Source organism: Mus caroli, unplaced genomic scaffold (assembly GCF_978045245.1).
Source record: "Mus caroli unplaced genomic scaffold, Mus_caroli_1 scaffold_8, whole genome shotgun sequence".
NCBI lineage: Eukaryota > Metazoa > Chordata > Mammalia > Rodentia > Muridae > Mus > Mus caroli.
In genome coordinates this window covers 128,234,498-128,246,030 of record NW_028227263.1, presented here as the reverse complement: position 1 = coordinate 128,246,030, position 11,533 = coordinate 128,234,498, and the positions used below count along the sequence as shown (strand labels likewise).

At 41.9% G+C, this 11,533-nt stretch overlaps 1 protein-coding gene and 1 pseudogene across 4 annotated transcripts; one reads left to right on the top strand and one right to left on the bottom strand.

Annotated features, from left to right (window-relative positions):
- Positions 1 to 400: 400 nt before the first annotated feature.
- LOC147003490 (vomeronasal type-1 receptor 4-like) lies at positions 401 to 5,681 on the bottom strand. 4 transcript variants are annotated; one of them, XM_085841032.1, is made up of 4 exons: positions 5,582 to 5,634; positions 3,394 to 4,547; positions 1,445 to 1,631; positions 401 to 1,345 (listed from the first exon to the last, which is right to left on the bottom strand). In XM_085841032.1, the coding sequence occupies exon 2, from the start codon at positions 4,440 to 4,442 to the stop codon at positions 3,513 to 3,515; it is 930 nt and encodes a 309-aa protein (XP_085697158.1). In that variant the 5' UTR covers positions 4,443 to 4,547; positions 5,582 to 5,634; the 3' UTR covers positions 401 to 1,345; positions 1,445 to 1,631; positions 3,394 to 3,512. The 4 variants fall into 4 exon arrangements, 3 of the variants coding, with proteins under 3 accessions (XP_085697158.1, XP_085697157.1, XP_085697156.1); XM_085841031.1 differs by having other exon boundaries at positions 3,394 to 4,565; positions 5,582 to 5,624; XM_085841030.1 differs by having other exon boundaries at positions 3,394 to 4,692; positions 5,582 to 5,599.
- Positions 5,682 to 8,946: 3,265 nt separating this feature from the next.
- LOC110288422 (zinc finger protein 787 pseudogene) lies at positions 8,947 to 11,216 on the top strand (annotated as a pseudogene).
- Positions 11,217 to 11,533: the final 317 nt, after the last annotated feature.

The following is an 11,533-nucleotide window of genomic DNA, read 5'->3' as shown; positions in this document are numbered from 1 at the left end:
ATTTCAAATGTTATCCCCATTCCTGGTTTCACCTCTAAAACACCACTTTCCCCTCCCCTTAACCCTCCCTCCTGATCACCAACCCACCCACTGGCCCTTGCATCCCCCTACATTGGGAAATAGAGCCTTCACAAGACCAAGGGCCTCTCCCACCATTGATGACTGACAAGGCCATCATCTGCTACATATGCAGCTGGAGCCATGAATTCTACCATGTGTACTCTATGGTTAGTGGTTTAGTCCCTGGGAGCTCTGGGGGTACTGGTTAGTTCATATGGTTGTTCCTTCTATGGGACTGCAAACCCTTCTGCTACTTAGGTCCTTTCTCTAGCTCCTAGCTCCTTCATTAAGGAGCCTGTGCTCTGTCCAATGGATGGCTGTGAGTATACACCATATATATATATATATATATATATATATATATATATATATATATATACACACACACATGTATATATGTATGTATATATATATATACTACATACACTATATATATATATTAGATATTTTCTTTATTTATATTTAAATGCTATCCTGAAAGTTCCCTATACCCTCCCCATGCCCTGCTCCTCTACCCACCCACTCCCACTTCTTAGCCCTGGCACTCCCCTGTACCCGGGCATGTAAAGTTTGCAAGACCAACAAGAGCATACACTCCTGCATTTGTCAGAAGCTGAAAGAGCTTCTATGGAGACTATATAAGCTCCTGTCAGCAAGCACTTTTTGGCATTCAAAATAGTGTCTGGGTTTGGTGATTGTATATGGGATGGATCCCCAGATGGATCAATCTCTGGATGGTCATTCCCTCAGTCTCTGGTCCATACTTTGTCTTGTAACTCCTTCCATGGATATTTTGTTCGCCCTTCTAAGAAGTATCAAAGTATCCACAGTTTGGTCTTCCTTCATCTTGAGTTTCATGTGATTTGTGAATTGTATCTTGGGTATTCCAAGATACTGGGCTAATATTCTATTATCAGTGAGTGCATATCATGTGTGCTCTTTTGTGAATGTGTTACATCACTCCGGATGATATCATACAGATCCATCAATTTGCCTAAGCATTTTATATAGTCATTGTTTTTCATAGGTGAGTAGTACTCCCTTGTGCAAATGTATCACATTTTCTGTATCCAGTCCTCAGTTGAGGTACATCTGGGTTTTTTCCAGCTTCTGGCTATTATTAAAAAGGCTGCTATTAACATAATGGAGCATGTGTCCTTATAAAATGTTGAAGCATCTTCTGGGTATATGCACATATTGCTGTATCCTCAGGTAGTACCATTTCCAATTTTCTGAGGAACTGCCAAACTGGTTTCCAGAGTGGTTGTACAGCTTGCAATCCCACCTACAGAGCAATTGTGATAAAAACTGCATTACATTGTTACACTGACAGGCAGGTAGATCAATGGAATAGATTTGAAGACCCAGAAATGAACCAACACACCTGTTGTCACTTGATCTTTGAAAAAAGAACTAAAACTATCCAGTGGAAAAAAGAAAGCATTTGCAACAAGTGGTGCTGGCTCAACTGGTGGTAAGCATGTAAAAGAATGCAAATTGATCCATTCTTATCTCCTTGTACAAAGCTCAAGTCCAAGTGAATCAAGGATATCCATATAAAACCAGATTCACTGAAACCAATAGAAAAGTAAGTGGGGAAGAGCCTCAAACACATAGGTACAGGGGAAATTTTCCTAAAGAGAACACCAATACCCTATGCTCTAAGATCAAGAATTGGCAAATGCGACCTCATAAAATTGCAAAGCTTCTCTAAGGCAAAGGACACTGACAATAGGACAAATGGGCAACCAACAGATTTGGAAAAGATCTTTACCAATCCTACATCCAATTGAGGGCTAATATCCAGAGAACCAAATAGCCCTATTAAAAATGGGGTACAGCACTAAACAATGAATTCTCAACTGTGGAATACTGAATGGATGAGAAGCACCTAAAGAAATGTTCAACATCCTTAGTCATCAGGGACATGAAAATCAAAACAACCCTAGATGACACCTCACACCAGTCAGAATGGCTAAGATCAAAAACTAAGGTGACATCAGATGCTGTCGAGGCTGTGGAGAAAGAGAAACACTCCTCCATTGCTAGTGGTATTGCAAGCTGGTAAAACCACTTTGGAAATCAGATTGGTAGTTGTTCAGAGAAATGAAAATTTCATTATGTCTTCTTGTAACAGCTGAGTAATACTCTATTGTGTATATGTACCATATTTTCTTCATCCATTCTTCAACTGAGAGATCTAAGAAAATGTGGTGCATTGGAAAATTCATGGCATTTATGGGAGATATGAGGGATATTGTCTCCAGCTTCTGGTAGTGTGACTAAAGCCACTGTGAGCATACTTGAGCAGGTGATTTGATAGAACTTTCACAAGAGTTATACAGCTGAGATTTAGTACATCTTTTCACATTTCTCTTTGGAAATACCCCATTAATTTCCATTATGACTGTACACGCTTGAAATTTCACCAACAATAGACTACTTACCTTCTTCACATTCCTGGCACAATGAACTCTTCTTTAGTTACTGATCTTAGCCATTTTTACAGATGCAAGATAGAGTATCATAGTAATTTTGGTTTATATTTTTCTGATGGTTAAAGATGTCAAACATTTCTTAGAGTGTTTCTCAGCCATTTAACATTCCTATATTGAGAATTTTCAGTTTATATTCGCATATGTAATTGGGTTGTTTGTTTTAATACCTAGTTTTAGATTTCTTTACTTATTTTGGAAATGATACCTCTATCAGATGTGGTATTGGTGAAATTTTTCACATTCTCTCACTGCCTATTTATCTATAACACATCTTAATTACCATTCATAAGAAAATTTTTCTTAAGCTGTTCAAAGAAAGTCATCAGTTTGCATGAGAAATAATACACTGCAATATATTTTTTTCTTGATCAGCATAACAGGATTTAGGATGAATGAAACTAGACCAAAGAAGAGGTAAAAAGATACTTTTTTGCTTTGGTATTGCATATTGGTCTATGTGAAGTATAAATGCATTTTTTCTACAATAAAATTCAGAATAGAAATATGACAATTATGTGCTAATACATCTGCATTGTTATACTCACACAGAGGAGATTAAATGTATAAAAACAAGTCAAATAATAACAAACATGGTTTTGTTTAGACAGCTCAGAAGGTACTGGCCAGAGTTTATTAGGAGAGTAGAACCCATTCAGCATATTTGCTTCATATATCAAAAGTGAGAAATTGACTTTATAAGATAATTGTGAATATTCTTTGGCTGGTGTAAGAGGAGAGGTCAGGGGCAAGGGCTCTGTGTCACGGGTTGGACATGAGCTCCCTCTTTACTCAGTGCTATGATTGATTACATAGCAATTGTACTACCCCAGCTTACCTAGTGCTGGACTTATAGCAGGGAGACACCATACATTGTTCATAAAGACACGTTAAACATATATTTACTGAGTAGAGTTTTTCAAAAATATTAATAAGTTGTCTTCAGTGCTTGGTATTTTAAATAACTGGCTTTCTATAGTTGAAGATCAGAGAACAAGGATAACTAGGATCCCTAAAGATCAACAGCAAGGGAGAAATAGTGGGGAAGCTTGAAGATAAAAATTCACCTACATGCCTCAGCCACAGACGAGAGTCTACAAAAACAACGTGAAGAATAAAGCAAATACAGTGTAGAAGATAAAAGCTTACAAATGTGACCACAAGCATCGCAATGCTATGGGCTGCTCTGATCTCAGCATAGCCCCTGGTGCCTTGATGGTGAGAGAAAATGTACTGCAGTCTCTCATAGTGTCTATACAGGATAATTACCATGGAAACACTGGTCCAGACCATGATGCTGATAAATATGGCATCATGGACAAACCACAAGAACAAAATGCCTACACTGAAGCCAGATGTAAAACATAACCACTTATATTTAATGCCAGTTTTATTATGTGTGTTCTGTGGACCACTGACTTTCATTGGAATGTAGACATTATATAAGACACCAAACAACCAACAACTACAACAGGAATAGCTTATGACCTTGGACCTTCTTCCTCTGACCATCAGCTCACCAAAATTGCCAGGAAGAAGAGTCACAAACTGATAGGTGCTCAAGACACAGGTGGAACACAAGTTTATGCTTCTTGCTACCATGTGTAGGAAGTATTCAAGTTTACATTGAAGGTCATTCATTAGATTCCTTTGAGCAACAAACACATTGTTTGAAAACACAGCCATGAATAGAATTAAGATGCTGGACACAGCCATGTTAGTACAAATCACTTGCTTGGGTCTCAGCTGACATCCAGTCAAAAGTGGAGAGAAATTATGGACAAACAGAAGGATGTTAGCCATAGTCCCTATCCCAAACTGACAAAACAACACGATCTGAAGTGCCACTTCCTCAGTGGTTTTCATGGCTTCATTCTGAGAAAACATTGAAAGACTTCTGTGCCAACTGGAGGGGTGACCATGAAGAACACTGCTGTCCTCAGGACTCTGGTCTACTGTCCACACTTATCAGTTGATCTGAGATGATTTATTCTAGTCAGAAGGGAGAAACTACTACATTCCATTAGAGAATCTTTGCTTGCGAATACTGCATGGACATTAACTCAAAATACGATTTTCTGCAATTGAATTCCTCTTATTTTGAGAAGAAATTTATACATATGTTGTAACTATTTCTCTATTGATCAAAAACATAATGACATTTTGACACAATACAGACTTTGAAGGTGAATTTGTGAAAAGTAAAACATTGAAGTACACTGTTCAATCATTAGAATGCAATCATTCCTCATAATACGATTATATATGAAAAAATATGTATATGTTACCAATAAAAAGTTGCATAAATGAATAAAGTAGCAAGAAAACAAAGTATCAAAATTTCAGAAAATCAAACTTGGAAAATATAAAATATTTCAAAAGAGTCACTAGTATTCTTATCCTGTACATAAGCCTCAATTTATACATAGAGTCTGTATATCGGAAACATTCCTGAGGACTAAATAATTTTATTTATTCATAACTCCATGCATCTTGCCTCTTTTACTATGGAATCAGATGCTGGAGATATGTGTGAATCATTCTCAGCTTCCCTCAGCTACTCTGAAATACATTAACACTGTCACACTTTAACCCATGTACACACAGATTATTTTGGAACTCAGATTTGAAAGCTTGTGTTTGTTTTCCATAGGAGGAATCAGTTTCAATCCATCCACTGAAGTCTACAAACATATATATAGCCATCACATTGAATGCTGTTTTCACCTGAGCATTAAGACATGAAACACATTTTGGAAGAAAACAAAGGGCTGACCTATTCGAATTGAACTGTGGAGTTCCAAAGGAAAAAATGATTAGTGTTGCCTTTAGATGACAGTGAACATCGTGAAATAGAAAAGAGACTTTTAAACAGAAGTCATTGGTTCCCACTTGCCCAGTCACATCAACAGTGTGGATACTCAAAGAAAGAAGGCCAGCCCCTGATCTCAGTTAGGTAGAAGCATACATTAAATACCTATCTATATATCTCTTTGTCTGATGAAATAATGCAAGGAAATGCTTACCTGCCCCTTAGTTTCTTCTTAATGCTATGAAGGTTAATGCAGGTGAGCCCAGGTTGCCAGACCCTATAAAATGACAATATAGATGTATTTAACAGCCTAGAGAGGGTCAATTACTTTGTCATTTGTGGTGTCACTGGAATTGTCTGCATGGAGACTTTGGGATACCTAAGATGAAGGGATAAACATTTATCCCCAAGACAATTCATCACTTTCACCTTCTAATGGTTAATGATGATATTTGCCAGTTGGCTAGATACTAATAAGTAGCTGAGCAGAAGATAGGAAAAGTTTTCCAAGTTTCCTAGGGGAGAACTTTTGAAAGTTCTGTACTCTGTTGCAGTCAGAAATTGAAGAATGTACTCCAGAGTACAATGTATTTGTTTATTGCATTTTCATCAGGTACATTCTACAGCACTGTGGCACTCTTCTAAAATCCCCCTGACAACAAGTAATTTCATAACTATTATCAACACCTGATCTAGAGTGTAGTGTTTGCTATGGAGTTATTTCACTCCACCTATTCCCTCATGTTGCACAAGAATGTTTAATATGTCAAATTACCCCCTGACACCAAGGTTTCCCTCATGAATCCTATGGTTATGGCAGTATGGTTTTGTCTGGAGGTAGATTGTGGCTTGTTTTCTGATAAACCAAACTATAGAGCCTTGGGTACATGCAAAGCCTACTAGCTGCTGCTGATTTCTAGAAAATCTGCTATCTAAGAAGCAGTTCTGATCACAGAGAACAGGCGATGGATAGAACAAGTCATTAAGAGATAAATATAACCATCAATATTTATTGCAACTCTAGTTAGAATAGACAAGAAGTAAAAATAGCCCAGGTGCTTATCAACTGATGAACTATGAAATGTGGGGCACTTACAGATCAGAATAGCATTCAGCTGTAAAGAATAATGTACAAAATCAGGAGGTAAATAGTAGCACAAGAAATAACAACTGTGTGAGATTTTCCGGAAACAGAAAGATAATTATCTTTCCTAGGGAAGGGATAAGGACATCAACCCACCCCCAAAATTTTGACAAAAATTTACCCTCTCTACAAGAAATGCACAGACAATGTTGGAACAGTGGTTGAGGGAAAGGCCAACCAACAACTGGCCCAACTTGAGATCTATCCCATGGGCAAGCACCAACCCCTGACACTATCAATGACACTCTGTTAGGCTTGTAGAACGCAGTCTTGCATAACTGTATTCTGAAAGACTCCACCTGCAGGTAATTGAAACAGAATCAGAAAACTGGAGTCAAACATTGGATGAGGCTTGGGGAGCTTATGGAGGAGTTGACAAGAGATTGAGGGACCCAGAATGAATAGGAAATCCACAGGAAGACCAACTGAATCAATTAACCTGGACACTTAGGTGCTCTCAGATGCTGAGCCACCAAAAAAAAAAAAAAAAGAGTATTTCTTCATGGGATGACCTAGTATCACCGCATATGTGTAGCAGATATTCAGCTTGGTCTTCACTTGGGTCCTGAACCAAAGCAGAGGCTATCTGTAAAGATGTTGCCTGTCTATAGAATACATTGTTCTAGATGGGCTGCATTAGTAGGAGGGGTAGGGAGAGACTGAAGAGAGGTAACTGGGAGGCAGGACAATGATCAGGATGTAAAGAAAGTACATAAATGAAAATAAAATAATTTAAGAAAATAGATACCAAAAAACCAAACAAACAAACAAAAAGATTTCTCAACAGAGGAATCTCTAATGACCAAAAAGCACTTAAGGGGTTCAACATCCTTAGTCATCAAGGAAATACAAGTCGAAATAACTCTGAGATTCTATACTCTGCTTGTCATAATGGCTTACATTAAGAAGCTCAAGGAACAGCTTGTGCTGTGAGGTTCAGGAGCAAAAAGAACACTCCTTTCCTGCTAGAGGGTGAGAAAACTTGGGTAACTGTGAATATCATTAGCAAAGTTCCTCAGAAAAATTGAAAGCAATCTACCTGAAAGCCCACTTCCACCTGGTTGTATTCACAAAGGACTCTCAGTCCTACCAGTATGATGCTCACTCAGCTATGTTCACTGCACCCTATTCATAAAAGCCAGAATCCTAAACTAAGCAGGTGTCCCAAACAGAAGAATGGATAAATAAAATGTGGTACATTCATACTCAGAACATTATTCACCCATTAAATCCATGGATTTTGCTGGAAAATGAATGGAAATAGAAAGTATCCTGATTGATGTAACCCAAGCCCCAAGGACACACATGGTGTTTGGTTTTTTTTTTTCTCATAAGTACATAGAAGCCATAAAGTAGAGAATGTCCATGCTACAATTCACAGACCGAAAGAGGCTGAGTAGCAAGGAAGACCTAAGGGAAGATGTTTGAAACTCATTGAGGAAGAAAAGTAAAATAGATATTGGAAGTTAATGGAGAGGGGGAACTGTGTGGGAGAGAGTATGGGAGGGGAGCATAAGCAACCAAGTTTGGGGAGGAGAGAAGCAGAGAGAATTGGGACTGGTGAGGAGGGGAATCTTTGGATGAAACCAGGACAAAGGAAACACCTAAGAACTTATAAGGGTGACCACAGATAAGACTCTTATCAATAGGAAATGTGAAACCTGAAACAGACACCTGCAGTAACCAGGACAGGTTGTCCTTGTTGGACACAAACGTACCCACAAAAAACCTCTACCCACTCTTTGTTCAGTCTCCAGATGTCCAGACAAATACTTCTATACTGTAGTTTTCCATGGTGGTGATGGGGGCGGGGGGGGACAGTCCACCTTAGTTTGTAATATTAACTATGTGGTTGGGCTTCAAATGCCCTGATAGAGGTGCTAGCACACCTCCCAAGCTGATATCCCACCCTCTTTGTCCAACTTGTTTCTCCTTTTCTATTTCCCACCCTGCAGTCACAATTATCCAAATGTGAAACCATTACTTCCTAGCCTGCAGGCCTGGCCCTCCCATCCTGATTGGGTTTCAGGTGCCATTTGTGTTGTGCTTCTCCTTGCACCCCTAACTTTGGCCATCTATATCTTTGGTCAGTAGGCCTTCATGAGGGCCTGGTAGACTTAGGCATTGGTCTGTCGGTCCAGAGAAAGGCTGGCAGAGACAACACCCACTCAAAAGGAGAACAAGTATTAGGGAAATGGGTTATGAACACAGAAATACTTGAAATGCCTGAGTGGTCCGTGTTCCATGGGATAAGGTGTACTAGGTATGCATTGGTACAACCCAGCAGTCCCCAGGTTGGAGGAACTCTGAAAGGATGAGCTTCCCTGGGCCACTCACTAAGCTGGAATCCATTGGCAGCCTGTGCATGGATGTTCCTTGTGGGTTTGCCACCTCTTACTTGCCTCCTCCTTCCCTCTTGCTTTGCAGTGGACATCCTCATCATGGATGATGACAATGTTTCCAACTGCTCCCCCCATCAAGCTGTCCCCAGCCCAGTCTGCACATCTTCCTTGGCCCCTGCCCCAATCATAGCCACCAGCACCCTACATTTGCACTGACTGTGGGAAAAGGCTCAGATTCACAGGTTACGGCAACAATGCATGCACACAGACAAGTGACCCAACTCCTTTACCAACTGCATCAAGACCATCTTGCAGAGTTCGCACCTGGTGCAGCACAGGAGCATCCACACAGGCAAGAAATCATATGCCTGTTCAGAGTGCTGCAAGTGCTTTAGCTGGAGCTCCAAACTCGCACAGCACCAGTACATCCATGAGGGCAAGAAGCCTTATACTTAACCCAACTGAGGTCTCAGCTTCACACAGAGCAACAGCCTGGCCAAGCACCATCACTTCCATGGTGGTCTAAAGCTCTTCATGTGCCTGAGTTGCAGCTATGACTTCAGCCAGCCCAAGAGCCTGGCACTGTAGGAACAAAATAAAGAGGGGGGGGGACTGGGGAGAAGTGAGGGCAGAAAGGGGGCCCAAGTCCGGCCAGAGTTCCTGTGCTCTGGACAGGCGGACGCAGGCAGAGATGCCTGCACTTTCCACTAGACCCTGGGTGAGTATCTAAGGTTGACCATACTCGGCAGGAGGTGGAAAAGGGGCAGCCCCTGACCGGGACCCAGAGCTACCTTGCTAAAGCCCTGGGGTTGTAGGTGAGAGGGATGAGGGAAGGAGTTTCCCAACACTGACCAGAGTGGCGCAGCAGATCTTGATGGAGCAGACTCTCTATGGTTTAAGAGCTTTATTGTAGAAATGCAGGGGAAAGAGAGAAGGTGAGAGGGGAGAGAAGAAGGGGAGAGAAGGGGGGAGAAGGAGGAGGAGGAGACAAAGAGGAAGGGAAAGAGAGAGAGAAGTGAGAGAAGTGAGAGGTAAAGGGACAAAAGACTAAGAGCAAGAGAGTGAGGTGGAAGCCTAACAGCTCCCTTTATGGTCTTTACTGTTGCTAGGTAACTAGGGAGAAGTTTAGCCTGAAGGTCAAAAGCTTGGGCCATTGCTTACATGACTACTGACCATGCTTCTCTTGTGGGGGCTGTGGGAGGTTGTACCTTAGGCAGGGGCCAGAGTTCCAGGAGCATGAGGGAATGCCTACCATGTCATGTAGGTGAATTATGACCATTGGGGTTCAGACCTCAGCTTGACTGGAGACCAGCCTGCAATTCCCCACATGGCACCCCACATGGCACCCCACCTGCGGTTACACCCAGAGCTGTCAGGGCCAGGTGTAGCAGCTAAGATGCTGGAGGCCAGCGTGCAAAGTGCCAGAGCACCTGATAAGGCCACAGCAGCAGAAGGTAAAATTACGATCCCAAGTAGGCAATGGCGAGGACATCATCTTGGTGGGCCGGCCATGGGATGGTGCTGCAGCACTCTGGCCAAGGTGGAGACACAGGCAACAGGGACACAGTGCAGGGCACTGGTGCCTAAGCCATAACTGTGCATGGAGTGCAGGAAGGGCTTTGGGTACAGGGCTGGGCTCCTGGCCCAGCTTATTCAGCACGAGGACAGGGTAGAGTTAATGGGTGCTGAGGAACTTGCAGGCATCTTTATGGAATGTGGTGAAGGATTCCTGTACCATGCTGCAGAGACACAAGAGGATTCATGCAGTTGAATTGCCTTCAGTTTGCAGCAATGGTAGACAGAGGACCAGGTGGCTGGTGTGCTGTGTGCAGAGAGTCAGGGTGGGGAGACCTGTTAGGGATGGAGATATCCAGGGAGGAGGATAGACAGGACTCCTCGGGTTTTCAGGAGACTACCAGTCAGCAAGACCACAAGGGAGGCCCAGAAAGAACCAGACTGAAAGGAGCAGTGGTATTGTCTCTCTTTCCTTCATTCATACTGTTCTGGGTGTAAGGGGACCCACAGCTATCAGGTTCTCAGGACTGCCTTACTGCCCAGGGGACCTGCCTTTTGTAGGTTCCTAGTCTGAGAGCCAGAGACTGAGAGAACTGCAAGATCAATTGGCACTAGATGCTTAAGGGAAAGTCCACCCCTACTACAGTTGTCAAGCTGTTGTGTCCTAAGGAATGGAGGGATCCTGGCTTTATACATTGAGAGGGTCTTCCTTCCCTTCTAGAATTTTCTTTTAATCATACCGTTTTGACCCCTCTCATTTAATATATCTTTCTGCCCCATAGGTCCTTATTAATTTTCTAGCCGAAGCCTTTGCTCTTTCTCCTGGATTTGCAGTAGCAGAGGCGTGAAGTAGCCTCCTCTTCCTAGCATGGTCTTATTGGGAGGATGGGTTCCTTTTTTCCCTGTCCTGGCAGTGGAAGAAGGGATGTTGGGCAATAAATAACATTATTCAGTTGTCCCAGCACTGCCTGTTTCTTGAGTTTGGGATGGAGAAGAAAGAATGGTTAAATGGAGCCGTGTTCACTTTGGTGCACACAAGTGACAAACGCCAGATGAGGGGTGAGCATGTTGGGCCCAGGATGTCCCAAACCAGTTCCAGAAAGAGACATGTTTACCAAGGAGTCCCTTGCTGACCTGGTAAAAGGTCACTGTTGAGAAGGTTGTT